This window comes from Diabrotica virgifera, chromosome 5, assembly GCF_917563875.1.
Source record: "Diabrotica virgifera virgifera chromosome 5, PGI_DIABVI_V3a".
Taxonomy (NCBI): Eukaryota; Metazoa; Arthropoda; class Insecta; order Coleoptera; family Chrysomelidae; genus Diabrotica; species Diabrotica virgifera.
The window spans coordinates 248,055,383-248,070,204 of record NC_065447.1 but is presented as its reverse complement, the minus strand read 5'-3'; the positions used below and the strand labels follow the sequence as shown (position 1 = coordinate 248,070,204).

At 32.3% G+C, this 14,822-nt stretch overlaps 2 protein-coding genes across 5 annotated transcripts in view; one reads left to right on the top strand and one right to left on the bottom strand.

Annotated features, from left to right (window-relative positions):
* The window catches only part of LOC126884772 (uncharacterized), a 786,660-nt gene that overhangs the window by 243,662 nt on the left and 528,176 nt on the right, over positions 1–14,822 (top strand). The gene's annotated exons all lie outside the window — the stretch shown is intronic.
* Positions 9,332–11,873, bottom strand: LOC126884776 (uncharacterized). The gene is made up of 5 exons (XM_050651003.1): positions 11,527–11,873; positions 11,300–11,468; positions 11,181–11,243; positions 10,620–10,758; positions 9,332–9,743 (listed from the first exon to the last, which is right to left on the bottom strand). The coding sequence occupies exons 1-5, from the start codon at positions 11,610–11,612 to the stop codon at positions 9,691–9,693; spliced, it is 510 nt and encodes a 169-aa protein (XP_050506960.1). The 5' UTR covers positions 11,613–11,873; the 3' UTR covers positions 9,332–9,690.

Genomic DNA, 14,822 nt, shown 5'->3' with positions numbered 1-14,822 from the left:
GTTTTGTCATAGAGGGCGCCACGTGGATCATTCCTGATGATCAAATTGAGTCTAAACTTTTTCTGATGAAACTTTTTAGTAATTTTTATTAGAAAATATGACGTAAACATGATTTTTACGTAAAATTGGTACTCTTGTTTAAACATGATAATTTCAACCGTTTTCGATAAAAACGCAGTCGAACTGCTTAGAGTCTTAAAAAAGGATTTCAAATATTATTTCATTTATGAAAAGTATGCTTTGGACTGTCAGATAATTGTTGTTGGTAAATGTCATTTGTTCAGAGTAAATTATTTTTGATGTGACAGTGTAGTGTAGTGTTGCATTTTTTAAAAGTAATCATTACTTTTTTTATTGAAATGCCTCGTCACAATCATTTCAGTTGCAACTTTGTTTATGAGTTTGGTATGTGATATCCCCTTCTGAGTTCCTGAAATCTTCAATTGCGTTTTTATCGAAAACGGTTGAAATTATCATGTTTAAACAAGAGTACCAATTTTACGTAAAAATGATGTTTACGTCATATTTTCTAATAAAAATTACTAAAAAGTTTCATCAGAAAAAGTTTAGACTCAATTTGATCATCAGGAATGATCCACGTGGCGCCCTCTATGACAAAACGTAAAATTGTAGATAAAATACTATTTCTTGTCTAAGATTATGCCTCTGTGCCAATTTTGATAGCAATTTATAAATATACAGGGAAACTATTAGCAAAAAACGAAAAATAAAAGTTAATTTTAACACCCTGTATCTTTTTTCTCAGCAACATTTTATTAAGGCATATTTGGCCCAATAGCCATATTTTGGTCCAAATAACCTGTCCTTAGTATATGTCCCTATAGTTATGACTCACCCTGTATAAACTCTCTCATAAATATAAATATCTTAAATAAAGGTTGGATTGGTAAAATGGGAATTCCCGTATGCAGCCCAGATCTCAATCCTTTCGATCATTTATGGGATGAATTGAAGAGCTATTCTCCATCATCCTAGTCCTCCAGAAAGTTTGTTACACTAAGGTTGGCGCTGGTAGAGGAATATCGTGCTAGGTATCGTGCTGGTATATTCCCCAGACAAGGATAACACATCTTATTAGTCATTTTTGATGTCAAACAGATTGCGAGCATCACTGCTGCGAGAGGTAGACATACCCGCTATTGAATTTTTTTGTTGTTAATTTTAGTGCGGTTGATATTTTTAATTAAATAAACCTTCAAAGCAGTGTTTTTATTTGCAGCTCTTAAAAGAAAAGAATTCAGATAATTCAAAAAACAAAATCTTGAAAGGACTATGAAACAAAATTAGCCCTTCAATTTTTCCATAGAATTTTTTAGTTATGACAAAAACAACGCTCGTATTCACCCCTGTATAATATCATCTAGGCAAAAATTGTTTATTTATTACTAGAATAACAACAAATGATATCAATACATGTACTAATACCTAAAATTTGATCCAAGGATCTTGAAAATCGGAGTACAAATAAAACAGTTATAAATTGAAGGGTCAGAGGGAAAAACAATGAATGTCAATTTTTGGTCATTTTGAGATTTTTGTGCAATCTGTTAGCGTAGAAAGAGTACTATTATCAACCTCTGAATGGACCAGGGGAAATAAAGATGAAAATCACGTCACAAGATTGGACGCAAGGGATAAAACCAATGAATATGTAACTTTGTTTCTCATTTTACGGAAAATGCTTGCAGATAGACATTCATCGTTCTTCCTCCTGACCCTTCAATTGTCATTACACATGATTACAATATAAATTGTAATAAACTTAATCAAAAATTTTTTGTGGCGGAATTTTGTGCCGGGGAGTGTATATTATTCGTCTTCTCTTCATTTATTTCTTGTCCTCTAATTCTCTTTAGTACCTATCTAAAATTTTGCTTCTTTATTAGGCATTACCATGTTGTTAGCGTATCCTATAATTTGTTTAGACTTTGCATGAACATCTTGTTGATTCCAGTTTTCTTGTTGATTCCAGTTTTTTAATCGCTCCGTCAAGTGTTATGTTAAACAGTGTAGTAGACAGGCTGTCATCTTATTGAACTTCTACTTCTATATTGACAGTTTCTGTATTTCCTTCGTATGTTATAGCTTCTACTAATCAGTTTTACTGATATATTCATGTTCAGCATTTCGAGTAAGAGTTGTTTATTTAGAAAGTAAAAGGCTTGCTGGAAATCTATAAATAGTAGGTGTAAATTTATGTTATCTTCTTAGCACCTTTCAATCAGTTGTGTTAGTAGCTGAATGGCGTCTACCCCCGATTTTCATTTTCTGACGCCTAGGTTTTCCTCTTTTTCGCTCTCTGTGGGGATTCAATCAATAATGTGAGATACGCTGACGACACAGTGATATTAGCAGACAATCTTGCAGATCTGCAACGGCTGATGGAACGCATTAACCACTATTGAAACAGTTACGGACTTACATTAAACCTCAGAAAAACTAAATGGATGGTAATAACAAAAGATCCACAGGCCAGGAATGATTTGGTTGTTAACAACACCGTTATAGAAAGGGTATCCTCCTATAAATACCTTGGAGCTTACCTGGATCATACAGGCGATCAAACAAAAGAAATAAGAGCAAGAATAGAAATAGCTAGATCAGCATTTAACAAGATGAAAATATTTCTCTGTAGTCGTGACATAAATCTTGATCTGAGAGTGCGTATGCTGCGGTGTTATATCTTCTCCACTTTATTATATGGAGTTGAGTCATGGACCATGAAGATGAGCAGCATTAAAAACATTGAAGCTTTTGAGATGTGGTGTTACCGTAGAATGCTACGTGTATCTTGGGTGGACCACGTGACGAATGTCGAAATTTTACGTCGGATCGGAAAAAGATGTGAAGTTGTACTTACTGTTAAAAGAAGAAAGCTTGAATACTTTGGCCATGCTATGAAAGGTGACAAATACTCGCTGCTGAGACTGATCATCCAGGGTAAAATCAGGGGTAAGAGAAATATCGGTAGGCGCAGAATATCTTGGTTAAGAAATCTGAGGGAATGGTTCGGCTGCAGTTCCATCGACCTATTTAGGGCGGCCGCTAGTAAAATAAGAATAGCTGTGATGATTTCCAACCTCCGATAGGAGACGGACTTTAAGAAGAAGGGGATTCAATGGGGCTTCCACGGGGTCTATCTGTTTGTAATGTATCGCTCTATTTGTGAATGCTAAATCTGCCTATATAGGAAAGGCATATAGAAAGCATATTAGAAAGGATCTCTTAATAAAACTAAAAAACGTATAAAATAAATGTTTCGATGAAATATTATAATTTTCATCAATACTGATGTTTCAAACTCTGACAACAAACTATCCTTTTACAAAACTTGTAAGATAATATTTATTTGATCACTACGATTCAAAACCTTCCAATCCGGCCAATCTATTCACCACAATTTATTCTTCTGGAAAAAATAAATCTGTCCGTATTCCAGAAATATCTAAAATATAATATGTCTCAGGAAATCAAAGCAAAAACGAAACGGAATTGCTAGTAGAAAGAAGTATACATTAAAATCCGTGAATAGTATCTTGAAAGAGGCCACGGTTGAATGTAAAATTACCGGCATTACATTCATTTTAGTTTGTTTTTTTAAGAAATCTGCAGCTTTTGTTGCGAGAGATCGTGCTGTGAGTTGCAGAACGATGCTATAGGAAAATAATTACTATTGAGAGTTTTCCTTCCGTTGGCCATTTTATATTTTAAATGTTTTTCTAAAGCCGTTCGTTTTCTAAAACCTATTTTTCTGTTTTTCTAAAACTTATATAAGGAAAAGTCGTGTTTTTGTCAAATTAAGTATATGAAGATATGGTAGAATACTGAGAGACCTAATAGAGTCCGAATATAGCCAATATGAAGAAGAAGAACAAGGGGGCTTTAGAGCTGGCCGCTCCTGTACAGACAACGTATTTAGTTTAAAACAAATTATAGAGAAAAAAACAGCCAGAAACAGAGAAGTGCACCTGACATTCGTTGACTTACAAAAAGCTTATGATAACATACCCTTAAATAAGATGTGGGAAGTTCTACATTCTTCAACAGTAAGCTACACTCTCACCAGTCACCAATGCATTAAAAAATCTATATGCAGGATTACGTTCACGAGTAAAGATAGGAAATTCACTTACTAACAGCTTTCCAGTAAATAAGGGATTTAGACAAGGATGTTGCGTATCTCCGACCCTGTTTAAAATCTACATTGCAGCAGCACTTAAAGGTCGGAAGAGGAAAGTAAATGGACTGGGTATCGAGCTAAACAATACATGCCTCTACACGCTCCAGTTCGCGGACGACCAGGTCGTAATAGCAAACGACAGGGAAGACATAGAATACATGATGCGTAAGTTGGTCGAGGAATATTCAAGATGGGGATTGGACGTCAATATAGATAAAACAAAGTACTTATGTGTTGGTTCAGAAGAGAACAATATTCATCTTACTATGGGAAATAATCAAAAAATTAAAGCCTGCCAAGATTATAAATATCTAGGAGTAACATTTGATAAAACTGGAACTGATGACAAAGAAATTATTTCCAGAATTCTACAAGCAAAAAGAGCAATCCGATGTCTCAATAATATTCTTTGGAATACCCAAATATCGAAAAAGAGAAAATTTAATATCTACGAGACTATGATTAAGAGCAGTTTATTATATGATGCAGAAACTTAGAGGCTTACAGAAAAAAACAAAAAGAAAATTAAAGTAGTGGAAATGGATGCAATCAGCAGGTCATTACGTATATCCAGAAGAGAACATATCAGAAATGAAGACATTAAAAATCGAATGGGAATAGAAGGAACAATAATGAAAGATATAGAGAGAAGACAACTGATCTGGTATGTACACGTAAACAGAATGAATGACGAGAGACTTCCAAAACAATGTCTGGAATGGCAACCTCCTGAACATCGGAAGCGAGGGAGACCGAAAGTTAATTGGACCACCGGCATCCGGAAAGCGATGAGCGAGCGAGACCTCAGGGATGACCTGTGGCAAAATAGGAAGGAATGGAATTTGGGAATCGGACAACGCCGCAAGACGTTCTAAACCGATCATATATATACATAAGTGAAGATTTATTGAAATATCCAGGTGATCATTTGAAGCACTTTTCCACAAACATGGTCGACTTTCGACCTCTACAATAAATCTTTCCGTATCAAAACTCATTTTGCTTCTTAGTTTTCCAAGTGATACTTAACTGTTTGGCGACTGAATGAGTGACGGTACGTAGACTCTCATTTATATCTTATATACGAATATACAGGGTGTAACGAAAATACAGGTCATAAATTAAATCACATAATCTGAGACCAAAAATAGTTCGAATGAACCTAATTTACCTTAGTACAAATATGCACATAAAAAAAGTTACAGCCCTTTGAAGTTACAAAATGAAAATCGATTTTTTCGAATATATCGAAAACTATTAGAGATTTTTTATTGAAAATGGACATGTGGCATACTTATGGCAGGAACATCTTAAAAAAGAATTATAGTGAAATTTGTGCACCCCATAAAAATTTTATGGGGGTTTTGTTCCCTTAAACCCCCCCAAACTTTTGTGTACGTTTTAATTAAATTATTATTGTGGCACCATTAGTTAAATTCAATATTTCTAAAACTTTTTTGCCTCCTAGTATTTTTTCGATAAGGCAGTTTTTATCGAGTTGCGGCTTCTTTTTTAATATGTTTACATACAAATTTTATGGGGGTTTTGTTCCTTTAAACCCCCCAAATTTTTGTGTATGTTCCAATTAAACTTTTACTATTATTTTATATTATTTATTATTATTTTATATTATTTTATATTATTTTATTATTTTATATTATTTTATATTATTTATTTTCTTATTATTTTACTTTTATAGTATGTATGTATGTGCGTGCATAAGTATTATATGTGCGCACATGTACCTAATGTATTATGTAATGCAATGTATTATATTTGGAATATTGTAGCAAACAGTAATTTATTATCTATCGTGGCTGAATGGATCAAGTAATCCAAAGCCAATAAGGAAGAAAAAAAAAAACTTTTACTGCCTTACCATTAGTTACACAGTGTTTTTAAAACTTTTTTACCTCTTTGTATTTTTTCGAGAAGGCACTTTTTATGGAGATATTACTTCTTTTTTAATATGGTTCAAAATATACCTAAAATGTAAATCATAAATAAATTTTCATATTATTACCAAGTCTCCATAATCGTACTTAGCCATATACAAATATGTGGTGGATATGACAAATATTCAAAATATCTCGATAAAAACTGACTTTTCGAAAAAGTACTGAGAGGCAAAAAAGTTTTTAAAATACTGTGTTTAACTAATGGTACTACAATAATAATTAAATTGGAACGTACACAAAAGTTTGGGGGGGTTTAAAGGAACAAAACCCCCATAAAGTTTTTATGGGGTGTCCAAATTTAACTATAATTTTTTCTTGAGATACTACTACCATAAGAATGCCACATGTCTATTTTCAATAAAAGATCTCTAATAGTTTTCGATATATTGGAAAAAATCGATTTTCATTTTGTAACTTCAAAGGGATGTAACTTTTTTTATGTGCACATTTGTACCAAGGTAAGTTAGGTTCAATCGAATTATTTTTCGTCCCAGAATATGTGATTAAATTTATGACCTGTATTTTTGTTACACCCTGTATTATATTATTAAATGAGTGTTGTTGACTACATAATGGTATGCATTGGGACATTACAATACTCAATACTCTTACAGCCGGTTTCCGAAAGGACGATCATCTCAAAAATTATGTAATCGATGGTTAATCGTTGATCAAATGCATTTTGAGTTTCAATAACACCAGTTAAACGGGAGTTCAATAACAGTCGATCATATGATTTAACAAACGATTAATCGTTAGTTAACAGCCGATCATAAGTGTTTTGAGTTTCCGAAACGCTGATTAACCAATTTCGCATGTCACACGGCGACCAAAAGGAACTGTCACCTAATTTGAGGTTATTGGTTGATTAAAGGGCTGTTAATGTTTATAAATAGTTGTTTAGAGTTATTAAATAGAGTTTTTTAGTTATTATATAGGTTAAATAGTTATTAAATAAAGGGTATTTTAGTGTTTACTTAAAATTATTAGTGAGAAGAACCAATAAAGAATTGGAAGAACTATATCAAGAGCCAACGATTACGACGACGATCAAAGCACAGAGAATACAATACTTGGGGCACATAGAGAGAATGGGAAGTAAACGAATGCCAAAAATGGTACTTTCACGAAGACCAATACAAAAGAGGAGGAAAGGCAGGCCAAGGAAAAGATGGAAGGACAGTGTATATGAAGACTTGAAGAAAAGTAACATTGAGAGATGGAAAGAACTAGCATTGGACAGAAGGAGATGGAGAGAGGTGGTGAAGGAGTGTGTAAAAAGACTGAAGTGTATTTAAATAAAATTTATAAGTTATGTAAGTTATATTAAGTTATTTACTATATTATTTATGTAATCAGAAATGTAAACATTTTAGCCCTAGGCCTACTAGGCCTGTTGCGCTTAATAAATAAATAAATAAATCAAATTATTAGTTATTTAATTATAATTTAATTTTTAAAATTAAATATATAGTGTAATTATACAGTGAGCACGTAAAGGTTGGAATAAATTCATTTTTTCATGAATGGGCAATTTTGGAAATAAATCCCGAAACAGGTCAATTTTTATTTTTAAGTTACGACTTTTTGGCCTATATGTCATACTAGTGATGTCACCCATCTGGGCGTCATGACGTTATCCATGACTTTTTTAAACGAGAATAGGGGCCTTGTGATAGCTCATCTGAAAGGTAAGTTAATTCTCTATTCAGTAATATAAACAATAACATAATTATTTATAGAGGCTGTCCAAAAAAAATTTTAATTAAATTTATTAACATAAAAAGAAGAATGTCTGTAATTTAATTCAAAATACATTTTACTGCTATCAGAATACAGGAAAAAATGTTTATTTGACAAATAAATATTGTTTTTTGCTTAAATTCAATATTAAAGCAGCCACCCACCTGCCTCTTGACACTTTGAACATTTAATTTAAGCGAAAAGCAAAGAATATTTTTCAAATAAACATTTCTTTCTGTTTTCTAAGAGCAGTAAAATGTATTTTGAATTAAATAAATGACATATTATATTCTTCTTTTTATGTCAATAAATTTAATCAAAAAAATTTTTTTTGGGCAGCCTGTATAAGTAATTATGTTAATGTTTATATTACTGATTAGAAAATTCAATTACCTTTCAAATGAGCCACCACACGACCAATATTCTAATTTAAAAAAATCATTGATGACGTAATCATGCCCAGATGGGTGACGTCACTAGTATGATAATAATGCCAAAAAGTCGTAATTTAAAAATAAAAATTAACCTTTCTGGATTTTTTTCCAAAATCGTCCATTCTCGAGAAAATTAATTTATTCCAACCTTTACATGCTCACTGTATGTTGGGCCACACATGTAGATGGTGCTACAGAGGAGCATTAGTTCAGCTCTACTTCAACATATTGTGTTAGTGTGAAAATAAAAAAATAATGTTTAATTTTAAATATTTAATTTAGAATTACTACTTACCTTTTGTTAAATAATTAAATAAAATAAGGACTCACTACATGGCAAGTAAGCAGATGCACCATCTGCAACTGTTGTATAAAGATTAGATTTGGTTGCCAACTAAATCCAACATTGGGATATGCAATATGATATCTGCTTGATATCACATACAATAGATGACATGAAGAACGTGATAAGGAAGCTGGAGGGAAAGGCAGATGAGGTTGGTCTTAAAATCATCACTAATAAGATAGTAGAGATGAGAATAGGAATAAGTGAGCATGGTAAACTATACATCAATCAAGAAGAAATAAAACAGGTTAAAGAATTCTGCTATCTTGATAGTATAATAGTGCAAAAGTTGGAGTTCAGGCAAACATTAAACATAGAATAGGAAAAAGAACAACAGACAACAGGCCTTTGAAATCCTCTCATATCATATCTCAACATAAATTAGCCAAAACACATTTAATAGTATCATCAAATCAATACTACTATATGTGAGGGATACTACGATATGGGAGTGAGACATGAACAATATCAGAAGGAAATGCAAGGAAGAGTTTTTGTAAATAGATTCCCACAAAATATTCTGAAGATGTATTGGCCCAACACCATAACAAATGAAGAATTGTGGAATGCATTAAGACAAAGAAGCAGAGGATGAAGCTAGTAGGTAATAACTCATTCTAACAGGTGGGTAAATAAACTTTGAAAAACACATTTTTTATTAATTTTATTATTTAAAGAAATTACAATTTTTATTTAAAATTACTTTATTAGGTACATACCTAACCACTATTACCGAATAATTTATTGACATCGAATTTTTTTATTTGAAGCTCTACTTCTAAAATTTCTTTTTTTCTTGTTGAAAAATACTATCTTACTTCTTTTTTCTAGTCTTGCTGTTTCAATTTTTTTTGTAAAAGATACATTAAGGGTTTCGCTCCCTACATCTTTTACTTTTTTATTTTTTGAACGAGCCTGAGACATCTTGGCTGTCTTCTTGGGCAGGACAGCAGTTGTCGTGGGTGTACTGAGCAGCACAGTGGAAGTAGAGGGTACATTGGATGTCTGCTATGTGTCTTCCAATTGTAGGTAATCTACTTCCACTTGACTGTCTTGTGCAACTATAAAAATAAAAAAAAATTCAATTGTTTTAGATGTACCAGATAGTTTTTTCTTTATAAAAAAAATCTTTCTCGAATTAAGTAGGTAGTTACTTTTATTTATATACTTTAGCTATCTTAATAGCTAAGTGAATAATCTACCTTAATTTAGAATTGGAATAAATAATTATAATAATTAATTCATATTAATAATATTTATTGATATTAATTCTCATATTTTGAGTTTGCTTAAATTTGGTTTACAAAAGATCTTTTTTTTGTTTAATGATGTCTATAGATAGGCACAAGGTCTGGCTATGGGGAACCGCTTATCACCCTTGTTCTCAGATTTATTATTGATCAACATAGAAATAATATCTTTAACAATCAAACTTTAAACAATAATACCTTTCAAAAAATCTTAAATTGACTTAGAACTGTAGGATACAATATCCAATTTAGATGGAAATCTTTCAGATGCCAAAAACATTCTAGATTCACTCAAAAACGTACATCCGGATGTACATACTTACGGAAACAATGGATAAACTTAAGTTAATCTTTAGAAAACCGACTAGACCGACTATACCATACCTCCCTCTTCTAATCATCCTTTTTAACAGAAGGTGGCTTCTTTCTATTGCTACATCCATAGAATACATAAACCTAGCATTATCAGATAATAGTTTTAAATAGTTAAACTAATGGTCACTCTACTACATTTGTGGATAACGTGCTGAACAAAAAAATGTTCTAATTCAGAAGTTTTGTCCAGATCAAGACCATATACAGGTTATTGTTCAGATAATATTGGAAATATTGATCAAGATTTATATATATAAATAAATTTAAAATTAGTTACCTTTATTTAAATAAATTAATAAAATAAGGACTCACCAGATGTGAAGAAACCAGATGCACTGTCACAACTGTTGGGTAAAGGTTGGATTTGATTGCCAATCAAACTCAACATTTGTGCCCCTACATCTGTGAGACGAGGCCTAAATGTGCCACCACCTGTTGCAAGTATGTCTTTCTGAAAACAATTCATTAGTTCATTACTGATTAAGAAATGAAAAGGTTAAAATCAAAGTGGTGTAAGTCATATTCTTGAAATGATGTAAGCCCTATTTTATAATCTTGATATTATATAGACAGACCTCTTCAGAGAAAAAGTGGTGTGTAAGTTCTTACTGTAAATACTTACACCACTTTTCCTAATGAAAAAATGTCTATTTATCAAAGTTATAAAGCAAGACTTCCATCATTTCACAAATATGACTTACACCTCTTTGGCGTTAACACCCTCAAATACTAAACTTCTATTGTCTCAACACTAGGTTAGTTCCCATCATAAAATTAGTTTCATTGGATTATATTTTTATAAAAATATTTCACTCAGAAATAGTGTAATTCGACTGACCTGGTGTTAAGAGCTTTAAATTTAAGTATACCTACTTTGTCCGCAGTTTGGTCTCTCTTCAACTGGTCCAAAACCTTCTGCTCATTATATTTTTGAATCTGCAATGTAATTAATCCATATAGCTCTAAATCAACCGAAAGTTTTATACACTTACATTTTCCTCTGCTACTTTTTGGCTAGTGACCCTTTTTAAGTTTATATATGCAGTGTTCAGCTGCTTGGGAGTTCTGGGAAATTCAGCGCTATTTTTCCCAGGTTTCATTGTTTTGGTTGGTGGACATAGCATTGGTACATTATTTGTTTTCAATTTAATATGCTTGTATCTGAAAACAAAAATACAATTATAAATTTGTTCTGTAAGTTAGAAAATTTCGTACTTACTTTCCAATTATTTCCAACAGCAAACATTTCTCTCTCTCTCTCTCAGTATAATTTTTGCGTGGAGGATTTCCGTTTGTATTGCTCATTTTTAATATATTTTTTAATTATATAAATTATGTAGTTATTTACTATGGATTGAAATTTTTTGGTTATAAAATGAAATTTTGAAGGATGACAGCCGATTGTGACAGTATCGATACCAAATCGTATGTCAGATAATCGATTTTCTACGATCATATAATTTTAAGATGATCGACGTTTGAGAAACTCGTCACTGGTTAACAGTTGATCAAATCTAACAGCTCGATTAGATGATCGAAGATTTGAATAACGTTTCGGAAACCGGCTGTTAAGTAGGTTCATAACTTGTAAGTCCCGAAACCAGTAGCCACTATTTAACACCAATAAACAGACAAGAAAATATTGTGAGTACTGCAAGCGCCAGTTAACTTGGCGAGACGCATTGCACAGTGGCTTATGGGATGATCATCAGTCTCAGTGTCGTTGTGCGTATTCGCTGTCGCCAAGTTAACTGGCGCTTGCAGTATTTACCATTTTCTTTCTAACCATTGCAAACGTTTTTGTGTTTTCTGATAGCAACAATAGTATATTAAGTATGGAGAACGGTAAGGGTTTTATACCGATCGAAGACAATTATTGTTTGGAGGAGGAGCGGCGCGACGACTCCAATTATTGTCTGAGATCGGTTACCCTTAACGTTCGACATGCTTATAACGTTTTTTGCACGATTGATACCATTATAAATTATAAAATTAAACATTTTCGTCATATTGACTAGTTTCATTCATTTTATCAAGATAGATACTTTGGTTGTTAGGTAGTAACTAGGGTGCATAACAACAATGGAGAATTGAGTTTTTATTTAGTTGTCAATAATTTTAAGTACAATTTTGATTATTATAAATTAAAATATGAGCGAAAGTGAATTTGAAGAAATTGAACGGGCTTGGGAAGAAGGGTGTTCCGCAATTATTCCCGAAAAATCCAAAATCCGTTATCAAAATACTTACCAAAGTTTTAAAAAATGGTGTGAAGGCAAGAATTTAAGAATCGAAGAAAAGACTATTGGCATATTTCGTTCAAAGACATATGCAGTTGAAAGCTCCTGGGAGCCTCTGGGCAGAATATTCAATGATTAAATCCACCGTTTTTCTTTATGATGGCATTGATATTTCCAAGTTTTCAACTTTGATCGCGTATTTGAAGAAAAAAAATGTTGGCTATAGGCCTAAGAAAGCGAGCATTTTTACACGGGAGCAATTTGAAAAATTTCTGATGGAAGCACCAGATGAAGAATTTCTAGTTCACAAGGTAATATAAGCTAATTTAGGTAAAAGAAATACTCTAATGAAGATTTTTTCATAATTTGTAGGTCGCAATGATATTGGGAATATCTGGTGCCTGTAGAAGAGAAGAATTATATAATATTACTATGAATGACATCCAACAAACCGATGGTTTAATGATTGTAAAAGTACCTAATACAAAAACGAACATCCAGCGTACTTTTACAGTCGTTAATAAACCAGACGATAAAATTCCATATTTAGAAATTCTGCAAAAGTATATAAAACTTCGTCCATTACAAGTAAAATCAAATCATTTGTTCTTAAGATACGCCAAAGGAAAATGTTGTGCTCAAGTAGTAGGGAAAGGGACAATCGGGGCTGGCCTTCTCAAATTGCCAAATTCTTAAATTTGCCTAATTCCGAGAACTATACTGGCTATTCGTTCAGGAGGACATCAGCAACGCTTTTGGCTAATAAAGGTGTTGATGTCCTCGGATTAAAGCGTCATGGAGGTTGGCGTTCATCGACAGTGGCAGAAAGCTATGTAGAAGATTTTCTTCAAAATAAAATAGATTTTGCCGAAAAAATATTGTGCAATACTAGTAATAGGTACTACTAATGTATGCGATTCTGCAGGAGTTTCTGTTAGAAGTGAAACCACAGCCCAAACAAGTGGGATTTCATTAAATAATTTAACAAATTGTACCATAAGTTTCAATATTAATAAATAATTCGTTAGTTTTCTTTATTCTTTCAAAAAATAAATTAAAATTAAGAGATTTTTTAACTTGACAGTAAGTGAATTACTTAACGTCGCGTCGAGTTGGAGTACTTACTGTCGAGTTGGATTACTTACCGTCGAGTTGCTAGTAAATGTCACCTACTGACGTAAAATCTGTCACGGTAAACAGTCAAAAATGATCAATCGTGCAAAAAATGTATTTTATCTACTCTATGTCATATTGTGTAAGTTTTTAGTTTGTGAAAACTGCCATTATAGATAGCAGTGCGTGAAGGGTTTAAAGTGCGCGTGAAGTAACAATGTATTTTAAATGGGATTTACTTTTTCGCTAGCACTAAAATGTATTTTATCTACTCTATGTCATATTATGTATAAGTTTTTAGTTTGTGAAAACTGCCATTATAGATAGCAGTGCGTGAAGGGTTTAAAGTGCGCGTGAAGTAACAATGTATTTTAAATGGGATTTACTTTTTCGCACACTTTCAATGGGTTTTTTGGCACAATTTCATATAATCAAATATCCTTAACTTTCGCGTTTTCATGGTAATGACACTATGAGCAATGACTTACAACAAAATTTTTGACAGTTTTGTGGTTTGAAAGTAGTTAGGATTTTTAAATGTCAAAGTCCTAAAAATTGTAGAACAGAAATGAATTCCAGTGACGAAGAGTTACAGTTTTTTTGTTTGTTTATCGTAGATAAAATATTGTATGAAACTGTGCGTGAAGTACTTTTTGCGAACTTACGCGATGTATAGCACTCGCTCCGTTGTCGCTCATGCTCTAAAAAATCGCGTGCGTTCGCAAAAAGCATACTTCACGAACTGTTTCATACATGACTATTGTATTAAATAAAATCACTTACATATTTATTTAATTCAAAAATTAAATATTATTTCACAACCTTGTATAAATAATTATGTTAATGTTTATATCACTGAACAGAGAATTCCATACACTTTCGAATAAGCTAGCACAAGACCCCTATTCTCATTTAAATAATTATGAGTTACGTCATCACGCCCAAATTACTCTGGCAGTAAAATATGCCCAAAAATCAATGCATAAGAAACGAAAATATCTGTATCAACGGAATACAGTGCGTCCATAAAGTAACGCATAAATTCATTATTAGCTAAATAAACAACATTATTAAAAATACCCGAAACAGGTCGATTTTTATTTTTAAATTACGATTTCTTGGCGTCTATATCATACTATTGACGTCATCCATCTGGGCGTGA

What these genes read in the sequence shown, in the direction of transcription:
- LOC126884776 (XM_050651003.1), bottom strand. Translation starts at nt 11,612, where the DNA reads ATGAGCAATACAAACGGAAATCCTCCACGCAAAAATTATACTGAGAGA. An exon ending in CTGTTGGAAATAATTGGAAA is followed by an intron (nt 11,469 to 11,526) that starts GTAAGTACGAAA and finishes TTTTGTTTTCAG; the next exon opens with ATACAAGCATATTAAATTGA. An exon ending in GAGACCAAACTGCGGACAAA is followed by an intron (nt 10,759 to 11,180) that starts GTAGGTATACTT and finishes AATTGTTTTCAG; the next exon opens with AAAGACATACTTGCAACAGG.